Source organism: Macadamia integrifolia, chromosome 11, assembly GCF_013358625.1.
Source record: "Macadamia integrifolia cultivar HAES 741 chromosome 11, SCU_Mint_v3, whole genome shotgun sequence".
NCBI classification, from domain to species: Eukaryota; Viridiplantae; Streptophyta; class Magnoliopsida; order Proteales; family Proteaceae; genus Macadamia; species Macadamia integrifolia.
In genome coordinates this window covers 27,750,746-27,771,397 of record NC_056567.1, presented here as the reverse complement: position 1 = coordinate 27,771,397, position 20,652 = coordinate 27,750,746, and the positions used below count along the sequence as shown (strand labels likewise).

Genomic DNA, 20,652 nt, shown 5'->3' with positions numbered 1-20,652 from the left:
TGAAAATCATATGATTGTATTGATTTGGGAAAATGAAGGCTATGACGCGGGTGTCATGCACCCTCACATCTTCTCTCTTCTCCTTGACATGTGGGTCCCTTATACATGATGGGATGAATTTTTAGAAAACCAACTTAACTAGTGTTTCAAACAATGCAATTATTTATCATCTATTAGAGATTTAAAACACTCCAAAAATCAATTTGAATCAAATAATTGAAAATCATATGATTGTATTGATTTGGGAAAATGAAGGCTATGACGAGGGTGTCATGCACCCTCTCATCTTCTCTCTTCTCCTTGACGTGTGGGTCCCTTATATGTGAATCGTGAGAAACCTTCTGCTCCCATTTGCTTTACACTTAGTAAGGAATAATTGAACTCATGACCTATTAGGAGCTTATACTCTACTAGCAAGGCTCCAACAAAACTGCCCAAACAGTTATCATCATCATCATCATGTGGACAATTAGATATGGTACTTTTCATGCAAAAAAATATATGATATGATACTCCATTGATAAATGGAAAATTCTCTAAATATGTGTTGATTCAACTTTATTTTTCATTATATTTTGTATTTTTATTTTTCTTTTTTTCAAAATTTCTTCTAGAATAAACAATTGATCTTTAAAAATAAAATAAAAAAAATTTGTATAAATTCAACAGCTCGACCATGTTTGTCATTTGTTGGGTTTTGTTGACAATGAAACTGTGATGTCATGTGGGATGCTTTTGGTATATATCTAGATTTCATTTTCTCTAAGTTCATTATGTTTTCTTGTTCCTTATGTAGTTTGAAGAAGGTGAATAATTTATCTATTTGATTTTTAGTTTGTTTTTCGTCCAGGCATACCTGGACGTTAATTTTATAATCTTAGTTTGTCCATTTTGATATATTTTTCTACTACCCATAGTGGAAATTTTCTAAAGGACCCAGTTTCTCTCCATTTTCTCTCTTCTCCGTGGATATCTTTAAAAATAAATAAATAATATAAGGTATTAAGATCCTACGCATATAAAAGAATTTATCCAGTGGCAGTGGACCCCAATATAGTAGTGGTTCCAGATCATTTAGATAATAATATAAGGCTTTTTTTTTTTCTTTTTTTTTTTTAATTGGTGGAAAAACAATAATACCATTATACCAACGAATCTAACCTTCAGAAGTGTGGAATTATGGAAAAAGCCAAGCCATACGCAGTGCAAGACGACGCATTGCTGGCCGGTATCCCAATTTCCGCAGTGTGACAGTGTTCACCGTCTTTGGAGTGGGGCCCACCACCGGTCCCCATGTATGCATCGGTAATAATAGGGATGTAAATGGATAGCCGAAATCCAAATTTAAATTCGCAATTATATTCATTTAGGGGTATCTATATCCGGTTAAAGGTATCCAAATTATCTGATTCAATTAAATAATTAATTAATGATTCTGAGGGTTTTTGAAGTTTAAACAGGTTATAGAGAATGAGGAAAATAGTTAAAATAACTTAAAGAGTAAACCAAAGATTGAAAATCCGAATTTGATCTGCATCCGTATATGGTCAATAAATATTTGGATCCAAATACATTCGATCCAAATTTTATCCGTAGCCGATCCATTTACATCCCTACTCTACTCTGGATCAAGGATATCTGGGTTTTGAGTCCGTTCTGGTTTGATTTTAGATCTATTCGGTTTTCAGTGCAGTTTAGTTTCTTAAGGTGTTACAATATTTCAAACTAAAATCAGCCCACTAAAATTTTGGTTTGATTTGATCCAAGTTAATCTTGGTTCGTTTTGTCTAGCTTAACTAGTTCAGTTTAGGTTCTGACACCCTTAATAATAGGTATCAACCATTGGCTTGTATTGGTTCCGATCAGATGGATTTAGCCATGTTTTCCTTCATGAAAATTATTACTACTACCTTTGTTCCGTATTGAAACACTAATACAGGGTCAATAAGTAATCAGTAATTCAATATCGATACTAAAACAAGTCAGTTGATCATATATCAATTCCTCAAACCATGCTCTGGATCACTTTAGGTAGGGTGTCAATGGTGATCAGTTTAATCTGGTTTTGATCAAGATGGATTGGATTTAGAATTATTATTGGGCAAATTTGAAATCAAACCATTTAAGAAAGATTTAATTTCGATCTGATTAGGTCCAATTTCTTATCTCTTTTTGTTGAGAATTGATTTTGGGTTTACATGTATACATAAGAAAATTAATAAGATTCTGATTTTTGGTTTTAATTTTTTATTCGATTTTTATGGTTCGATTCGATTTTGATTTCTATCAAATTCCACAAAATCAAATCTTTAGGATTTTGGGAGGGGGAAGAAGTCTTTTGCTGCATAAATCTCGCATTTATTTTCTTAAATGAGGGAGATAGAATCATAAATTTCTTCATGCAAAGGCCACTAGTAATTTAAGGAACCCAAGCATTAGGTATTAAGAATGTGTTAAAAGTGAATGGTGAGAAGATTTCTGACTTGACTATTTTTTTTTTGGTAAGAAAGACTTCTGACTTTCCTACAACAACAACAACTTGGTCTTTTTTATCTGTGAGAGTATATAATAATAATAAAAGTAAAAAAGAAAAGAAAGTAAAAAGGAAAGAACATAACAATTACACCTTAGAAAAACTAATTAGGTTCCTCTTCAACACCAATAACCCTCTAATGACCCATCCAAGGGCTAGGAAGGCTTGGACACATCCCCAAGTGTTGACGAGTGTTGGGATTTGTGATCATGCCCTCTCAGCCCTTAGATGATCGTTGGAGGGTGTAGTTGGAAAAGAACTAAATGGGGTCGGCTATATAGATCTTAGGCACCATTTGATAACGTTTCTGTTGTTTTTGTGTCTAGAAACAGTAAAAACGATTTTTCACATTTTCGGGAACAAAAATAGATTTTTTTTGTGTTTGATAAACATGTTTATTGAATTGAATAGGGTTGAGTAGATTCCTTGAATCTGTGTGCGTTTTGCTGGAGAATTCAAACTTCAATCCCCATTAACGATTCAGTAATCGATTCATGAGGGTCCGAAAAGAATTGAAAGAAACCCACAAAGGAATCAATGGATGTGAATTTAAGGCTTCCACTAAAAAGCAAAATTTTGTGTATTCATTCTCATTTCCCTGGAGAATCTTCAAACTTTGGAAAGCTGTCAAGAAAGGTAAATGTTGGGTTAGGAGATGCAACTTTTCATTGGAGGGATCCATCGATTTTTCCACAAGTTGTTTCAAAAAACGGAAAAACAAATTTGACTTGTTTCGTCAAATCTATTTATGTTTCAAAAAACAGGTGAAATGAAATAGATTTATCAACCAGTGTTTGAGAATATTTTTTTCATTTATAAACACATAAAAACAGAATAACACGTTTCTGAAAATATTATCAAATGATGCCTTAGTCCTTTAAGAAACTCTATTTGAGGTTTAAACTTTGCTCAATGGTCGGCACAGGGGACCTCCATTCTTTTTTTAATTTTTTCTACCCTATCCAATCTTCGGCTATTGTTTATTTAAGTATCATCCGATCTTAATTTGTGATGGCTGCTTTGACCCAATTTCTAATATTGCTGTCTAGGACTTATTGGCACCCAAGGCGAAAGGCATCTTAACATTTTAACCCCTAAAAAAATAAAATTCGATATATGCCCCTATATGGACAAAGATGTATTTCCATTACAGTTTTGATGTTATTTATTAATTCAATTTATTTTATAATATATGACGAAATATTATTGTCATGTAATGTTACGTTTCAACTTTCTAATGATCTAATTAATATATTTGACTATTCTTACTTGAAAATATCAATTAATAAATTTTGATTTTTTTACTAATTCAAATTATGTGTAAGATAAAAAGGACTAGGGGAGGGAGCTTCAATTCCAGGGAGGAGAGAGCTTCAAAGACCAGCCTTTGTTGAGACACTCTCTCTCTGCCTCTGGTATCTTCTTCTTCTTCCTTCTTCCTTCTTCTTTCTTCTTCTTCTTCTTTCTTTCTTCTCTGTTCAGTAAAGAGGAGAAAAGAAAGAAGAAAAGAGAACTAATTTTGATCTAGCTTTAACTTCTTAGAAAAAGTTTTAGAGGGGAAAATGGGACAAGTTCCTCAAGATGCGATCAAGCAGCTCCAAGCTTTAATCGATAAAGGTTAACTTCACTTGATCTTTTCTTCACAACCACTGATCTTTGATTTGAAAATCCCTAAAATTTGCTTCTCACCTTCTTCTTTTTTCCTCCCTCTCTTCTGTTTGCAGTCGACGAGCCATTGAAGAAAACCTTTCAGGTTGGTTGGTATCCCCCTGTCTGCGTTTTTTCGTGTGAACTGTACACTTCGTTTTTTTTCAAGTGTATGGTAATGGTAGTTTTTTTTTTTTTTTTTTATATCATATGGGTGTACTACTCTCGACTTGATCACTAGACTTTCTTTGTTTTGTTCAATTTGTTAATTTGAAGGACCATGAAAAATTTTGAATTTCTTTTTTTTCAGTCATACTCATCCTAACCTTGAAGTGCTACTGTGAATGTGGTCAGGTGAGGCGGTAGTTTGTTCATTAAAATTGTGAAATTTGAGATGCAATTGGCCATTCTTCGAAGTTGAGCTTGCCCTTTAATGTTTTTTTCTTTTCTGTTGTTACTGAAGTTTGTAATAATTGAACAGAATTGTTTGATATTTGTAATTGATTGTACCATACGGGGCTCTGGGTGTCTGGAATTTGGCAACTCTGTACTTCTTCTCCAATTTACCTCAATCTTTGGAGTAGCAGTTGGAGGTTCTGACGTGCTTTTCATTCTCATGTGAAGATCCTCAGTGAAACTATGTGATGCGGGGTTTTTTTTTTTTTTTTTTGGTCTGATCTGAACTACCCGATCTCTTTCAGTAGGCTAGTGATGATATAATAAGGGGCTACCCTTGAGAGTTCTCAGTAGAATCTGCTACAACTTCTTATTCTTCTCCACTCTTTGTTTATTTCTTTTATGATTTTCAACCACCTCTGCCCCGCATGGCAAGCTAAATTACATGATAGAACTACTAAAGAATTATTTTGGTTCACATATTCATGTCTATTGCTCCACATCAAGTAATCTGGACCTTAAGTAGATTAGCCAGTTCATGAGTAGCTGGAAGGAGCCGAAAAGAGATTTGGAAGGAGTATCAGGAGGGTAAATGATAGAATTGGAACTTTCATATCTGTTAAAGTGCAGATTTCACAGTACGCATTCTTGGTGTAAAAATCATGCCAACTATAGAATTTCATTTGGTATAAAAATCATGCCAACTGTAATTAAAAAGAAAAGTAGAAAAAGAAGAAGACATTGGCTGGTGGAGAGTCACCACATTCAATCAGAAGATGATCTAGATCTCATCTTGGTTGGGAATAAGTAATTGTTCACAGTAAATGTTTCCATCTAAGTTGATGGATTTTGGGGTTTGATGCTCTTTTGTATACTGTTTCCAGACAACCTTGCTTGTGTCTTTTGCAATACCTGACAGCTAGTCATTGAGTTGGAAGACTTTCTGATTTATGATTTTTACAAACTCATTTTCTTTTTGTTATTTGTTTCCTAATGATTCAGAATATGCATCAAGGATATCCAAGAGAAACCTTGGTTCGGTTTCTCAAGGCAAGAGAGTGGAATGTTGCCAAAGCGCATAAAATGGTGAGATTCAGATATCTGCTGTTGCTAAAGCGTAATATATGCTTCATCTCTTTCCTTAATCTGTACTGATAATTCTCCTATTGTGTTCCAGTTGGTGGATTGTTTAAACTGGAGAATACAAAATGAGATTGACAGTATATTGACGGTGAGAGTTTATGATGATAATAAATAGTATCAAATTTATGTCTTACAATGTAGCTAATCAAATACAGAGACTTTCCTATTTTATACCTATGCACAATTTATTTCTGCTTCTGTTGTCGACCAAAAATGTTTATTTGATCTACTGTTTGATTGAATGGATCTGATTAAATTGTTGCATGTTGTAACTTGTGGGATATGTTATTTTAGAGAAAGAATGTAATCATCTAGCTGAGTTGGTGTTAATAGCAGCTGTGACTGCAGCACATATATATGCATAAAGCTCCGTGGATTGCTCATTGGGCCTGATAGGTGGTGGTATCACACCCTTCTCAAAGGAACCGTACGTGACACTCTCGCGTCATACGGCTCCGTCCTGGAATCAGGACCTCCCCTTTCCTATGACCAACGGGTCCTCGAACCAACCTGTCCTCGCATGGAGGTTCCTTTTCATTCATTCATTGATTCAAGGCTATTATCTACTGTTGTCTTCTGTGCAATGATATTTCCTCTTCATCGAGGTGTTACGGATTGAATCATAAGTCAATCCCTGAACATTGCTTGCTATATATAAGTGCTATTGTTGAAAATGTGTAGTATATGACCTCTTCTGATTACCTTTTCTTGACATTAAGGGTAGGTGTGCCCTCAGTTTGGCTTCCCGTGCTGTAGAATTTGAAAATTACCTTGGTTAAGATTTACAAATAAGAAGGGAGAGAGCATTGGCTTGATCCAGCAAGGTTGTGTCCTGTATTTACTACTACTCTGACAAGATCATGTATAATGTTTGAGAGTCTTACTGTGGTATTTTGAGAAGATTCTTGATGATCTTGTTTGGAAGGAAACTTATAGATGCAGTACCTTGCATTGTGCCTGTATGCTACTAATTTGACTATTTTTTCTTTACACAGAGACCAATAGCTCCAACAGACCTTTATAGAGCAGTGCGTGACTCACAGCTTATAGGAATGTCAGGTTATACAAAACAGGTATACATGCAGTTTTATTGAATTCCACCTGGCATCTTACTGTTGAAGCGTTGCATATTATCTCCTGCTAAATAGTGTTGTCATCTTTTTTGAGGAAATTAACTATATTCCACTTAAAGTGCCTTTGTGATAATTACAAAATTTCCCGGTTTGTCCACATTTTTAAGTTTTGGCCTCTTTGGTTTATTAACAGGGCCTCTTTGGTTTATTAACAGGGCATCCCTGTTTTTGCTTTTGGCGTTGGGCTCAGCAAATATGACAAAGCGTCTGTAAGACTTATCATATTTCTTTAGTTTCTTTCTATTGTCTTAATAATGTGATGTTGATTTTTTTTCTGAACTACAAATTATGACTTTGATTTGCAATATGGGAAAACAAATAGAGCTCATGCGTATTCATCAAAATAATTTAAGAAATTTATAAAACTAGTTCTCTTTGTCTAAACTCTAGGTGATCAAACCATTTTGATCTAATGCATGTAGCATTTTGAATATTGGGATCATGTGGTGTTCTTATATCATTTTTTTGTTTTTTAGGGAAGAAAAATGTAAAAAAGATGACCTAGAGGATAAGCACGCTTTTTTTAACCTGCTAGATTCATACAAAAATAATAGACTGGCCAAAGTTCACTAAATCATGAAGTTTCTTGTTTTAAAATTCCTCCAAAAAATAATTTCTTTTCTTCTCAAGTTACCATCTACCCAGATAAGATTACTGGCAGCTTGCCAGTTATCCGTGTCATGCTGAACCTGAAATTATAGATCTCTGTTGCCAAAATCTCACTAAATCTTATTCTATCTCCCTGGGCAAGCTCTAACGGTTAATGATTACACAATCTTCTTTTTATTCAGAATTATATTCTTTGTCGGTTTTAAAATATCCACATATGGTGCCCAGACTGGTAGACTGCCGAACCCTTCTGTGGACTGGTTTGAGGGAAAAAAGATATGGTATATCTAAGGGAGTCTGCAACTTTTAGATGGAAAGGGGGTTGGACAGAAGTCTGCGTGCACCATAGAAATGTCATGCCTGAATGAATAGAAGTCTAAGACTGGTGAGAAAATGCACACGAACATCTTCTCCACCTTTGCTCTTTAAAAGCAACTTCCAAATGAGCTGATGCACATATCTATGTTCAGTTAGATGAAATTCTTAAAACATAATCCCTCTTAAAAATATTTATAGTTAATGCTTTTATCATGGCTTTAATCATGAAGACAAAAATGAAACAATTGTTGAACTTATAGTGTAGAGTTACATAATGCTGATGGATGTGACAGTACAAGGGTATGTGTCTAACATGAAACCTTGGTACTTGACATGCAGATACATCCATGTATCTGTATCTTTCTACTAGTGTTGGGCAGCCATACTCTCTCGCTCATTACGTTTCCAGCAGTGTCATTCTATCTGCATCCAACATGTGGAGGGGACAGATACCCGATTCAAACTATATAACTGTCATTGTTTTATAGTTTGAAGGGAATATGCATGTATATGCAACACAAATAGTTGAATATCTTCAATGGCACCCATTTTATAGCAACCATAAATTGGGTTTTGCTTCTTCTCTGGTGTTGTCTTTACTATTTGGTGTATCTATGCATGCCTTCATTTGTTCCAGTTTTTGTGATAATTTGCTGTACCTCTGTTTCATATAGGTTCATTACTATGTTCAATCACACATCCAAATTAATGAATATCGGGACCGTGTTATTTTGGTGAGTATAAAACCCCAAAGCTGCTTAGTTTCCCTGTCTCTTCATTTTTAACTTGATATATTTTGTTTTAGCCTTCAGCAACAAAGAAATATGGGCGGCACATTGGCACTTGTGTGAAGGTTTTGGATATGACTGGTCTAAAGATTTCAGCAATGAGCCAAATGAAGGTATTTTCTATTCATTTGAGAAATTTATTTTTCTTTGGTCAATTGTAATTGTTTATGTGGGAAACTTCCAAGTTGCTTGGGGAAGGAAATGAAGGAGGGAGGGGAGGAAAAGCAAGCAAACTTCTCATCAACCCCCTTCCCTCTAGGGTGAGAGGCATAGCAAGTAGGACCTCCCTACTCGTCATCCCCTTTTCTAAGGCCTCTTTGGGTGGGGGTGGGCGTGGGGGTGGCTGGGTAGGCATTCTAATTTTTTTTCTTTTTTTAGTTAGGATCCAGTTGGGCCATTTCCGTAGAAAAATTGCCTGACCCACATAGACAACCAGGGATGGCAATGGGGCAGCTTGAAGCTGGTTCTGCCCTGTCCTACCCTAAATGGTCAGGTATAGTGCAACCATTTTCGGGTTAAGTTCAGGTATGCTATTTGCAAAACCCAGGGTACCTGGGTGTTTGAAATTTTAAAATGTAACCGCAAGCGTACGGATCAGTGTAGCTACGGGTCGAACACAGGGAAAGCAGCCACTTTATTTTTTTGCTTTTTTTAATAATGTAAAAGTGAACCGATTAATGGTTGTGATCTAATTCTAACCACCGTCCTAAACATATGTATCTAAAATAACGTCCTAACCATTCGTCATCTAAGAATTTAAATACGCAAGCCACGTAATTAAAATTAAATAAATAAATAATTGAAAATAAACACCCCACGCAATTAAAAAACAATGAAGGAAAAAAATGTTGAAATAAAAATAAAGTAAAAGAAAGGGAATAAAGCTAGAGAGAGACTCACAAGTAGGTTTCTCTACTTAGCCCGAGGGGATAATATGAGCTTCCCTACTTGACCAGAGAATCACTCTTACAATAGTTACTGTACTTGGCTTTAGGGAAAGGGAGGCAATTAAAATAAAAAACAATAAAATGATGGTTCTATGGCTAGGAGGGGCAAAGCCAACACATACACTAGCCATGAACCTTGGGGTACAGGGAAAGCAATAATGTAATGACTGAAATTAAAATCCTAAATTAAGAAAGAAATGGTAGTCAGAAGAGGGAATGAGAGGGGGGTGAGAAGACTACTGAAGGAGCCTACTTACTTGAACTTCCACCCTTGAACTGAAAACTTGATCGATTTGAGATATTACCAGTACTAAAAATCAGATTTGAAATAAACCAAATCTGAAATTTCTACTACTAGAAAAAACAAATCTGAAAAAAAAAAATTGAACTTGAAAGACATGCTCCATAGCTTGTTCTTGTCACCTAGAAGTAAGCCTAGAATTAGAACTTGAAAATGTTAACTTCAATTGCTTAAACAATAAAATTAAAAGACTGAATAAAAAACAAAGTGCTTGCATTAATTGAATAAAAAGAACTAACAACAGTGTTTAAAGCATAAACTTAGAACTAGAGCTAGAGAAAGAGAACTAGAGAAAGAGATAAGAGCAACTAAAAAAAAAAAACCCTAGAAGAAGAATGAAGTGCCTCCTCCCCTTGTGTTAATTCTATTATATAGAGAATGGGGGAGGGAAGCTAACGATTTTAGCTTCTAACAAAAAAAAAGATTTTTTTTTATCTTGTTGATGAGGTGGAGGAGAGAGAAGAGAGAAAACATGTGGAGAGAGAATCTCCCACGATTTTTCTTGCCTTTTTTTTCCTATTTTTTCTCCCTTTTTCTATTTCTCTCTCTTCTTGCGCAAGAAACCCCCTTGGCCGATTTTTCTTGCTTGGATTTGGACAATATTCTATTTTAATAGAAAATTCCATCCATGCCCTTGTCTTTTTTTTTTTTTCTTCTTTCCTATTTTTTCTCTCTTCTTCAAACTTGTGTACAACCATCTTAGCCGACTTCTTTTAAGTGATGAGTAGGAGAGAGAAAATCTTTTAAAAAAAACCTCAACAAAATGGCAACTAAGAGGTTCGAACTTGAGACTTCTTAATGAGCAAGGGATTTTGCACACCACAACTCACCAACTACGCTAGGTAGTTGTTACCAAAAATGAATCTTCAATCACTTAAGGATGTGGTACATTGATCCTTGTTGGCATTTGGAATATTCCTTATACACCTGGGACAACTGCAGACGGGCTGGTTCTGCATCTCGATTCAGTTCGGATCCATTATCCTTTTTTCTGGTTTGAAAAGAATAATCACTTGTACGGTTGACCAAACGAATATGTACTTTTAATTGAACACGTCCATCTTGCTCAGAATTTCGTCCTCTTCGCAATCATGAAAAGAAATAGGACATCTTTATGTGTAAAATTGGAGATATAGTGTCCGATAGTCCTTAAGGCCTTGAAAATATAAAACCTACAAAAAGAGAGTAAAACCCAAAGTAGCTCCATTCTAAATATGTAAAATGCATGTTTTACTACCCTAGATTTCACACATAAATGTGTTCATCACTACCCCACTATGCCATACACGCCTCAGCCTGCTGGTATTCATCTCCTTTTACTTGTAAAATTTGGAGCCCCATGCATGTTTTGTGGAGTGGGTAAGGTATGGTTTTGCAATATTCTAAGCAGGTATGTGTATACTATTGGTGATATCCCCACTGAACTAGCCATGTTGTTATTCCTGGAGCCAACCAAACTGATCCCTATTAGCGCACACCAATTGAGCAGTCTGTCTGGATTGAAATATTGAATAAATGCGTTTCAAGCCCAAGCCCATCCTGAGCCAACATGAGGTCAGGTATGAATATGCTGGCCCAAGTCTGTCCCAAGGTCTTAATATGGCAACCCAAATCAGGCACCCCAATGTTCTGCACAAGAAGGGAGCGATGACCACTCTTATGTTGATGACCTTGTGGGCCTTAACCTAATTGAACTGTTGGGCCCATTTGGACATGAGCTTAAGAAGCCTCCTTTTAGGTGCAGAGGTTGGTGTTAGATTAATCTACCATTGGGTTGCAACATTATACCAGTCACAGATGGTTTTTAGGTGCTGCCAAGCAACAAAGCCATTTAAAACGGCATCTCTGGTGATTGGGATCTTCAAGATAGAAAGCTAGTTTGGTACCGTCGACAATGGTTCTTTAGATGAGGGGAGAGGAAAGAAGATTATAAACCTGTCCGGAGACGGAAGAAAAAGTCAAAAATAGTCTTCATGCATTTGAATGTCATAGGGAAGGGTGGGTTTATTGACTGTTGATTGACTTAATTCAGACAGGAGATGTGCTTTTCCTCCTCATAAACCTTGATTCCAACCCCAGCTCCTCTTAGAACAAGGCATATTAGCAGAACTGTCATTGGAGGAAAGAGGGCTTCAACAGTTAACTATGCCCTCTTCACTGTCAAGGACAAGGGGTAACCCAATGAGTGACCTTAAAGTCCACGAGCACATTTTCTGGAGAGAAATGAGTGTTTCCATAAATTTCAAGGAGTATAAGTGAGATGACCATTTCTAACCTTTCTGTTACTATTCTGTCCAAGAGCAATCAAGGGCAAAATGTGCAGAAAATGATGTTAGTTCTTGAACAACTGTTGCAAGTATATTTCCCCATTATGTATTTCTTGTTTCATTCTATGATTCTTCATTAATTATCTTTGTCCATGTGCATTTCTCTGGTCTGAGTCACATGATCAAAAAGGAAGTCTCCATTCATAGTGAACTTTTTTTGGATAATAATTTTCTACGTAGGGTGCTCCTACCTTAACCAGTTTGCTCAGTTTCTTCAGTGATTGTTTTAACATTTATTGTAAATCATCTGCTAATGCAGCTATTGACGGCTATATCTACTGTTGATGATCTAAACTATCCAGAGAAGACGGATACATATTACATTGTGAATGCCCCATATATATTTTCAGCTTGTTGGAAGGTTAGCCCTTTGTCTTCTCTTTTGGATTTGAAACCTAATGTTCCCCTATGTTGTAGTTTTTGGATTTTTCTCCTATGGTGCAAGATTGATGTTATTTTTGCAAGTTCCTGCGAGAGTAAAATATCTTGTTCGTTCCATGAAATGTATAGCCCATCTGACATTTCAAATCTGTGGATTCTCCCAAACTTTTGACAGGTAGTTAAGCCTCTATTGCAAGAGCGGACAAGGAGGAAAATTCAGGTGCTGCAGGGTTGTGGTAGAGATGAGTTGCTGAAGGTAAGATCACCCGCATATGCATGTCGAAGTCATTGTACTTGGCTGATGATTTATTTTTTAACATTTGGTCCATCTATATGTTCCAATAAGCAGAGCTTTAATTTTTGTGAACCTTCATCTTGTATGTAGATAATGGACCATGCATCCCTCCCGCATTTCTGCAAAAGAGAAGGTTTGGGTTCATCCCGGCATTCAAACGGAACCCATGATTGCTTCTCCTTGGACCATGCTTTTCATCAGGAGCTCTACAACTACATCAAGCAGCAATCCTTGAGCCTAGAATCTGTTGCACCCATCAAACAATGTTCTTTCCATGTAGATTTGCCTGAGCCAGACCCCGCAGGCACTAAGATTGCCCATACCATAGAATCCGAGTTCCACAAGCTACGGGATCAGAATGGGCATCAGAATGGCCGCGTTCATTCACTGGTTGATCTGAAAATCACTAGTGAATGAGATGGGAGCAATGGTGTATGTAACATATAATATCACAATTCGGCACTTTGGGGCTCAGTCATGTTGCGAGTTGCGAGTTGCGAGTTGCGAGTTGCGAGTTGCGACAGCTCTAACATGAGGGCCACGGGTAGGGTTTTGCAGCTCCTCCCAGAATGTGGGTGTCCATGCCATAGGATGTAATGGTACTTGCTTGCATTAGCTTGATGCAGCCTTGGTAGAAAAAGCTAATTTATAAGCCTTATATGGTAATATATGAGCTACATTGGATCTCCCTTGAGCTTTCAATGCGTTAGTGTTTTTACCAAATGGAGGGATCTTTTGGCATTTCTGACCATAATAAGATGGATGGGGAAGTGGATTGGTCACATGTCAAATGTTATCAATCACACTACTCGATGGATGTTTTTAGCTAAAGCTTTGTGATGCAATAGGAATTAATTCTAAATTGGTTGAAACTTAACACATTGATTAAATGATGACATGGATTCATGGGCATCTTCAAAGTAGTTTTCATCCAAGATAATTGATTGAAAAAATCTAGATATTGGCAGAGTAGGTAAGGCCTTGTTTTCATTATAAAATATTTCGTGTAAATAATATTTTGCATAAAAATTTCCTGTGTGTGTATATATATATATATATATATATTTATATTTTATTTTACGTTAAAACTAACAGTAAAAAAACCCAATTTTATAGAAAAAAATTTCCATTTCCACCTTAAATGAAAACAAACAGAACCATCGTAAGGAAAATTTTCAATACTTGGGGCCACACTTCCACCCATTTCAGATCGTAAGAGTGGAATATTTGATGAAAGTTTTTGTCAATTCTGTTAGATGTGTAATATCATTTATAACCCCCTCCCCCTTTCCCTTCTTTATGGTACGAAGAAGACTTGCCCCCCGACATGTATGAAGAGGATAATTCTGTTTGGTTACATTCTCATTGTAACTATATTGATCCAATAATCGTATGGACTAAATCATATTAGGATTGAATGAAAACCATTCAACTTTCATCGAAAGCAATGAAGGGCATTAAACACCCTGTGTGAATGGCCCCAAGTAGGTAAGAGGAGTCGAACTTAAAAACGCACGCTTCCTAAGATGAAGGTCCCTGACCAACTCTGCTACCCTTGGGGTTGAGCAAAATTCTTATCAGAATATTCAACTCCTTCCGGATTTCTCCACAATATCTTTCCTTTATCATTTAAGCCAAGTCAGTCACATAACCATGTAGTTCACTGGAGGCCTTCTTTCCCAATTTCAGAATTTAGTCTTATTATTCGTTTTCATATTCCAGATATAGACATTGGAAAGAATGAACAGAGACACTAGTGATCTGAAATTTACACAATCAAGTCATGGAAGTGTTTTTCTTCCCATTCCCCCACCCCCCACCCCCCACCACCCCCCACCCCCCACCCCAATTTCTTCTGACCCTCGTGTCATTCACACACTGAGAGTAGTCATCAGCAAACACAAATCACACTGGTTTCTCTCCAAGGAGGTAAGAGGGAGACGTGCCCTCAACCTGGATCTTCTTCCTACTAAAGATACCACTGAGATTGGGCAATAGTGCCTTCTTTGAGCCAGACGACTTTTGTTTATCCAGCTTATGACCGACAACCTTCTCTGGTTGGTTCTGCTTCTGAACCGTGGCATGTTGTGGTGATGAAGCTGGAGAAACCGCTGACTCAAGAATAAGAGCAGCAGCTTCAGCTGCTCTCTTTTGCTCTCTTTCACGCCACCTTCGAAGTTCTCCATCAACAGCACTCTTTGCTGCCTCTGCCATCTCTGCCCTCTTCAAAGCCTCCTCCGTTGCAGCTTTCATCTCCTCAATCTCCTTCTGGCTTGCCTCCAACCTATTTAGTGCTTCATTCTCACTGGCCTTTACGGCTTCCATCTGAGCCATTGCTGCAGCTACTTTCATTTCAGCCAATTTATCAGATTCCTCAAGTTTCCAGCTATATGACTCAAATTCCACCTTCGAAATTGTGATCATTGCATCAGATTCTGATGTTGAAGCACGAGCTGCATTTGTTCTTTCAGACAATATCTTAATCTGATCAAAGGCCTTTGCCTCTGCTGCCTTTGCTTCTTCTGCCTCTTTTAGTGCAATCTGTAGTGTCTTTTCTGCTTCCACCAGGGCAGCACGGCTGGCTTCAGCTTCTTTCTTCAACTCTTCAGCATTTCTCTTCATTTCTTCTGCCTCCTTTCTTGCATTCTCTGATTCTAAGGATAGCTGTTGGAGGGTAGAGATCAGCTCACCTGAAGCACCTTTGGCTTTAGATTCTTTGGCAAGGGCTGTCTCAAGCTCAGCCTTACTTTTCTGGAGCTCCACATGCAAGTTCCCAGCAATAGATTCAGTTTCAGCTTCCTTTTCTTTCAGTTCAGTATGTTCTTTCTTCAGTGTTTCCAGCTCTACCTTGAGGGACTCCACCAAGCTCTGAAGAGTGCTCTCATCTTCTGCTACTTTGTGCAATGCCTCTTTAGCATCATCAAGCTCTGTCGTCACATTTCTTACAGAAACCAGATCAGAAGCCCGAGCATTTTCCCTCTCCTTTTGTAAAGTCTCAATCTCAGCAGCTGTTTCAGCAAGCTTATCTTCGAGATTCATGGTGAGCTCAGGATCCAGTTTCTTCTCGGCTTCTTCCAGGGCTGCTCTATAAGACTGCCTTTGAGCATTTTTGTCCTCAAGATTCTCTTCTTGCTTCTGGTGGGCTTGCAAAGAAACAAGCTTCACATGCCCAAGTGATTCTTTTGTGGTTGCAAGCTCTTTCAGCAGCTCAGCAGCCTTCTCGGCATTAGCTTCAGCTGCAAGTGCGGCTTCTTCTGCTCGCTCGAATGCAGCAGCTTTTCGTTCCACAGATGACAGAAAATCCTGCTGGAATTTCCTGAGTTCTTGCTTGGCAGCATCAAGTTCAGAAATGGTGGCTGCATACTGTTCTCTTGCATTGTTCAACTCCTGTTTCCATGCATCATCAGTTCCAACAGAGCGACTAGAGTTCACTTCTTCTAGTTGCTTTATTAGGCTCTTTGCCATTTCTGTGTCCTTAATTGCTGATTCCTTAGCCTGGTTTACATTGTTCAGCTTGTTGGATAAATCCTCAACTGTTTGTTTAGCCTTTTCAAGCTCAGCAAGTGCTTGGGTCTTGGTAGTTTCTGCATTTTTCAACTGTTCCCTGAGCATGGTTAGCTCTTTTTCGGCCAGGTGAAGTTGTGTCTCCTTTGCCAATACCCTCTGGCAAAACAAAAGGAAGCACGGATCTTAGACACATACCATCAAATACAAATTAATGCATTATGTGTATTTCCAAATTCTTCTAAACAATGTTTGAATTGTTTGAGAACAGCCAGCCAAGAATTTGCTACTCTAGGGTTGGGATTAGATATATTTTGTTCGTAAAATAGGAATTTAAAGCCTGGCCTTCCAAGCCCAATTACATTGAACTTGTAATCTCCACCTAATTGGTAGAGTTTGAACTCTAAATACCAACAATACCTCATCAATATAAGACTTTATAACACTAAATCCACATCTAATTGACCCTGCCTATTACCTAAAAATATTGCTCCGAGAGTCTGCACCAACCAGCCAAATGCAAGACGCATCATAAGATTAAGTAATTATTATTGCAATTAAATTATACTACCTAACTTTGAGTATCTAGGGGAAACTAAGTTTCATTCCAACTACTCATCCAAAAAAAAGAGTTCCATTTCAAATCAATTTAAAAGAATTTATTCGTATCATAATAAAAGGAAAATCTTAAACGTAAAAAATGTTACGTTCTAAAATATTTGAATCATTTAAAAAAAGATTAAAAAAAAAAAGGAGGCAACATGATTATAGACTATCTAGGTTTAATTTTACAGTTATCCCTCTCTTTCATTCATTGGATTTAAAAGGTCAAATTTGCCCATGTGGTAAAACAGAGACATGTTGGGAGGGCGGGGGAATCCAATTAATAGTCAGTCTCTATATTATAGTCTAGAGTTGTCAACTATGCCCAGACTTAATAATGTCTGGCCTAGATCTAACGAGAAGCCAAAATAACCATCAAATTGAACATAAGAACATTCAATTATGCACTTTTGCCTTCTGACCAGAAGGGTGAGCCCCTTCTATCAAATAGTGGTGGTATTCCACTCACTGCAACACATCTTATATATTTCATTTTTCAGATTTTCAAACTAATTACTTAATATCAGAAAACCCAAGAAGTTTGTGTTGCAGTTCTCCAAAACCAGTGACTCAATGTCAGCAATACCTCTATAGAAAGAGATTTTGACTTCTTATGGGTAGGTTTCTCCCCTGAGAAGGATGCTTCACCAAACAAGCTGACTGCAGCTTTGACGGATTGGAATGGCGCTCTAGTGTCAATCTCTCCCACCTCTGCTCTCGGAGAGTCCACTGCATTTTGGTGAGATTTCACGCTCATCATGCCCTTTAACGTTAATGTTTTCACCTCTACTGTCCACCTGCTAAGATAGGTTAAAAAATGATACATCACTGAGCTATTATGGAGGGCATAGAAAAGGGAAAGAGTGGGAGACATGAACCTAGAATACATCAAATGCACCTTTTAAAATCTGGAATATAGCAAGGAAGGTAAAATAGCTTATTGTTAGGAAAAGGAGGTAGAGTAATTTATCTGCAAGGGAAATAGCACCCAAAATAAGGCTAGAAAGGTTTGTTTTAAGAAACCTGCATGTTTTAAAACAACCCCTCCCTGGGATGTGTGGAAAGAAATAAAAATAGAAATAGATCTTTATAACGCGAGCCCAAGAATTAGGCCTTTTAAGGACACCTAGAGAAAAGCTTCTTTCATGTTCTAGGATGTGTGGAAATTTTTAGCAACCCCACGACAGTCATGAGCATGGAGGGGGTTCGGGTTTTCTATTTAAGTTAGGAAAATCTAGTTATAGTAAATGGTAAGAGAAATACCATAAAACACAAGAATACAATATTTCACACTCCAAGGAGGTAACAATAATACAATATTTCATATTCCAAGGACGCAACAATCAATGATCAAAGTAATCAGAGTGGCAACAAACCCCAACCAATTCTCCTTCCTTACTGGGATTGCTAGCTTCATACAACCACCCAAATTGTAACCATATCAAATGTTCCAAAGAGGAAAAGAGGCGTTACTATCAATTTTGGAATGATACCTATATTCCCATTTCCAGATTAAAGATAAACCCTTTCTCTCCTCAACAATGGAGATGTCTCCTCAAATTCCCATGTAAGTGATGAAAACATATTTCTAAAAATAGATGCAATTTCCATAATCTCAAATAATAATATTTTAGTAAGGATTCCCTGAAGTTCTATGATACATAATGACAATAGCACAATCTGAAACAAAGTACCCAGACATGAAGACCTTGAAGGATTAGTAGAAATGGATTGCTATGTCCTACTATTTTTGCTCAACGCATTAGTTACATGCATCAAATGAGAAACTTGGCTCCCTTGCAAACTGATCATTCCCCATGGTCCACCGAATACAGCAGACCATAGCAATAGTGAGACAAAAGAAAAAGGCATAAAAGGAAGCACCGGCCCAAAAAAGTACAAAGTGCTAACCTATTAGTTGATGGAAACTCTTTAAAGGGTTGAATACAGCATCTCAAAAGAACAGGAATCAGATCGATTCGAATCAGAAGAATCGGCTGAGCCTAATCATGATTCCTTCTGATCCAAATCGGATGATTCATAATGAATGTCTAGGGTTCAGGTCCATTCCAGCCAATATCTAACCCAAAATCAGAATCAGCTTCAGCTGATCTTGTCGCCAATTTCACTTGAGAATCTTGGTCATTAGTTGCAGGTTGATCTCCTTCAAAATCCACTTCCATAATATATATTTGAAACTTCTCAACATTACTTTTCTTTCTCTTTTTCAATTAAATAACCAGAATGTGAAAATATGAATGCCAAATTAATCTCATTAAAAAAAAAAAAAAATTAATGTCATTTAACAGTTCAGAGAGAAGAGGTACAATGTATTCGTCTTCTGCATGAAATTCAATCTTTAAGCACCTCAAAAGCATACCCAACAGATCAAGGATTTTTGCCGGGAAAATGTCAAAGTTCCAAGGAATAATATATATATTTTGAGAAAATGGAAACAAAGGTATAAGGAATATGCAAAGAAAAGGAAAAAAGAAAGGGAAACAGCATCGTTCAAAAAAGGAAGACAGAGGCTCGAAGAGGAGGCAATACACGAGGAACATACCTGAGAATCGAGTGGTCGAAACCCCTACGAAATGGCCTTCAAAGAGCTAGGAAAAAAAGTCGTAAACCCTAGAAATCACCAAGGATAGGAGGAATATTCAGGAAGCTCCAACAATAAATTGCTTCAAACTTCTTGATTCCTCCTTGGGATCTGCAATCATAATAACAAAGGCAAAGTGGGTAAAAATTCTGAAGAGAACCCTGTAAGCCAAGAAGACATACAAGAACGACCCAAGACACAAATCCAGTTAATACCAATGAAGCTCAACGGAAAGCGGCTTTTTAGCGTTCGAAGAGTAAATTTAGCCCTTTTTTGTTTGAATGTAGAGAGCCTGCACGTTGGTTAGGAAACAATGGCAGAAGAGTTGCAGAAAGGACGAAATGGGAGAGAAAGAGACAGAGATGGGTTCCTGAGGAGGACTGGTTTTGAAAGTTTAAAATTGGGTTCGGGGGAATTTTATATGAATGCAAAGGCTGGAAGAGAGAGAAACTGATAAGGGATGAGCCAGGTCAGGATTTCACACCGTTCCAAAAACAAACTTGTCGATTTGGGACGACAACGCCAGACAAGACACACAGAGATACAGAGAGAAAGAGAGGGAACAGATGTATAATGGCGTTGAGCGACTCAAATAATCTCTCTCTTCTCTTTCTCTCTCTGGAGTCTGGATTCAAAACGAAACAAACAACCTCTCTCTCTCTCTCTCTCTAATCTCCAAACATTTTGAAACTTTGGTTGGCGTTTTGTACGGAAAGACAGGAAAGGACAACCAGACATATTCTCTTGAAATTATACAAATACCCTCAAACCGAGAAGGGAAGAGGCCAATAGGGAGGAGGGATTTTTTTTTTTTCACAGTTATCTCTCTGTAAATTGGATAAGATACAATGCTGGTTTCCCATGGAGGTAGAGTTGGCAATGGGGGCAGCTAAACTCAAGACCCATGTTGACCCAGTCCTCAAATGATCAGGATTTAATCTAATTGATAAAAAAGATGTACCCGGTACACGAGACTCTCGCATGTGTCAAGGAAGAAATACTAGAAAGGAATACTTAGTTTTAAGTATTGACATCGAATCGGGTAAAATATATTGTTCTTTAAATTTGCAGTCCATTCAGACCGATATTATCCGATATATATCAGTATCAGCCATCACCAATACC

General features: G+C 37.3%; 2 protein-coding genes across 4 annotated transcripts; one reads left to right on the top strand and one right to left on the bottom strand.

Annotated features, from left to right (window-relative positions):
- The first annotated feature begins 3,879 nt into the window (after positions 1-3,879).
- LOC122094200 (phosphatidylinositol/phosphatidylcholine transfer protein SFH9-like) lies at positions 3,880-13,520 on the top strand. Of its 2 annotated transcripts, XM_042664926.1 has the most exons (12): positions 3,880-4,150; positions 4,258-4,286; positions 4,491-4,534; positions 5,579-5,662; positions 5,754-5,807; positions 6,715-6,792; positions 7,008-7,061; positions 8,454-8,513; positions 8,585-8,680; positions 12,402-12,503; positions 12,699-12,779; positions 12,909-13,520. In XM_042664926.1, the coding sequence occupies exons 4-12, from the start codon at positions 5,582-5,584 to the stop codon at positions 13,233-13,235; spliced, it is 933 nt and encodes a 310-aa protein (XP_042520860.1). In that variant the 5' UTR covers positions 3,880-4,150; positions 4,258-4,286; positions 4,491-4,534; positions 5,579-5,581; the 3' UTR covers positions 13,236-13,520. The 2 variants fall into 2 exon arrangements, with proteins under 2 accessions (XP_042520860.1, XP_042520859.1); XM_042664925.1 differs by lacking the exon at positions 4,491-4,534.
- A 1,143-nt stretch (positions 13,521-14,663) lies between these two features.
- On the bottom strand, positions 14,664-20,187 carry LOC122093180 (WEB family protein At5g55860-like). Of its 2 annotated transcripts, none has more exons than XM_042663461.1 (4): positions 19,743-20,187; positions 19,489-19,638; positions 17,512-17,725; positions 14,664-16,481 (listed from the first exon to the last, which is right to left on the bottom strand). In XM_042663461.1, the coding sequence occupies exons 3-4, from the start codon at positions 17,683-17,685 to the stop codon at positions 14,724-14,726; spliced, it is 1,932 nt and encodes a 643-aa protein (XP_042519395.1). In that variant the 5' UTR covers positions 17,686-17,725; positions 19,489-19,638; positions 19,743-20,187; the 3' UTR covers positions 14,664-14,723. The 2 variants fall into 2 exon arrangements, with proteins under 2 accessions (XP_042519395.1, XP_042519394.1); XM_042663460.1 differs by having other exon boundaries at positions 17,512-17,722; positions 19,743-20,186.
- Positions 20,188-20,652: the final 465 nt, after the last annotated feature.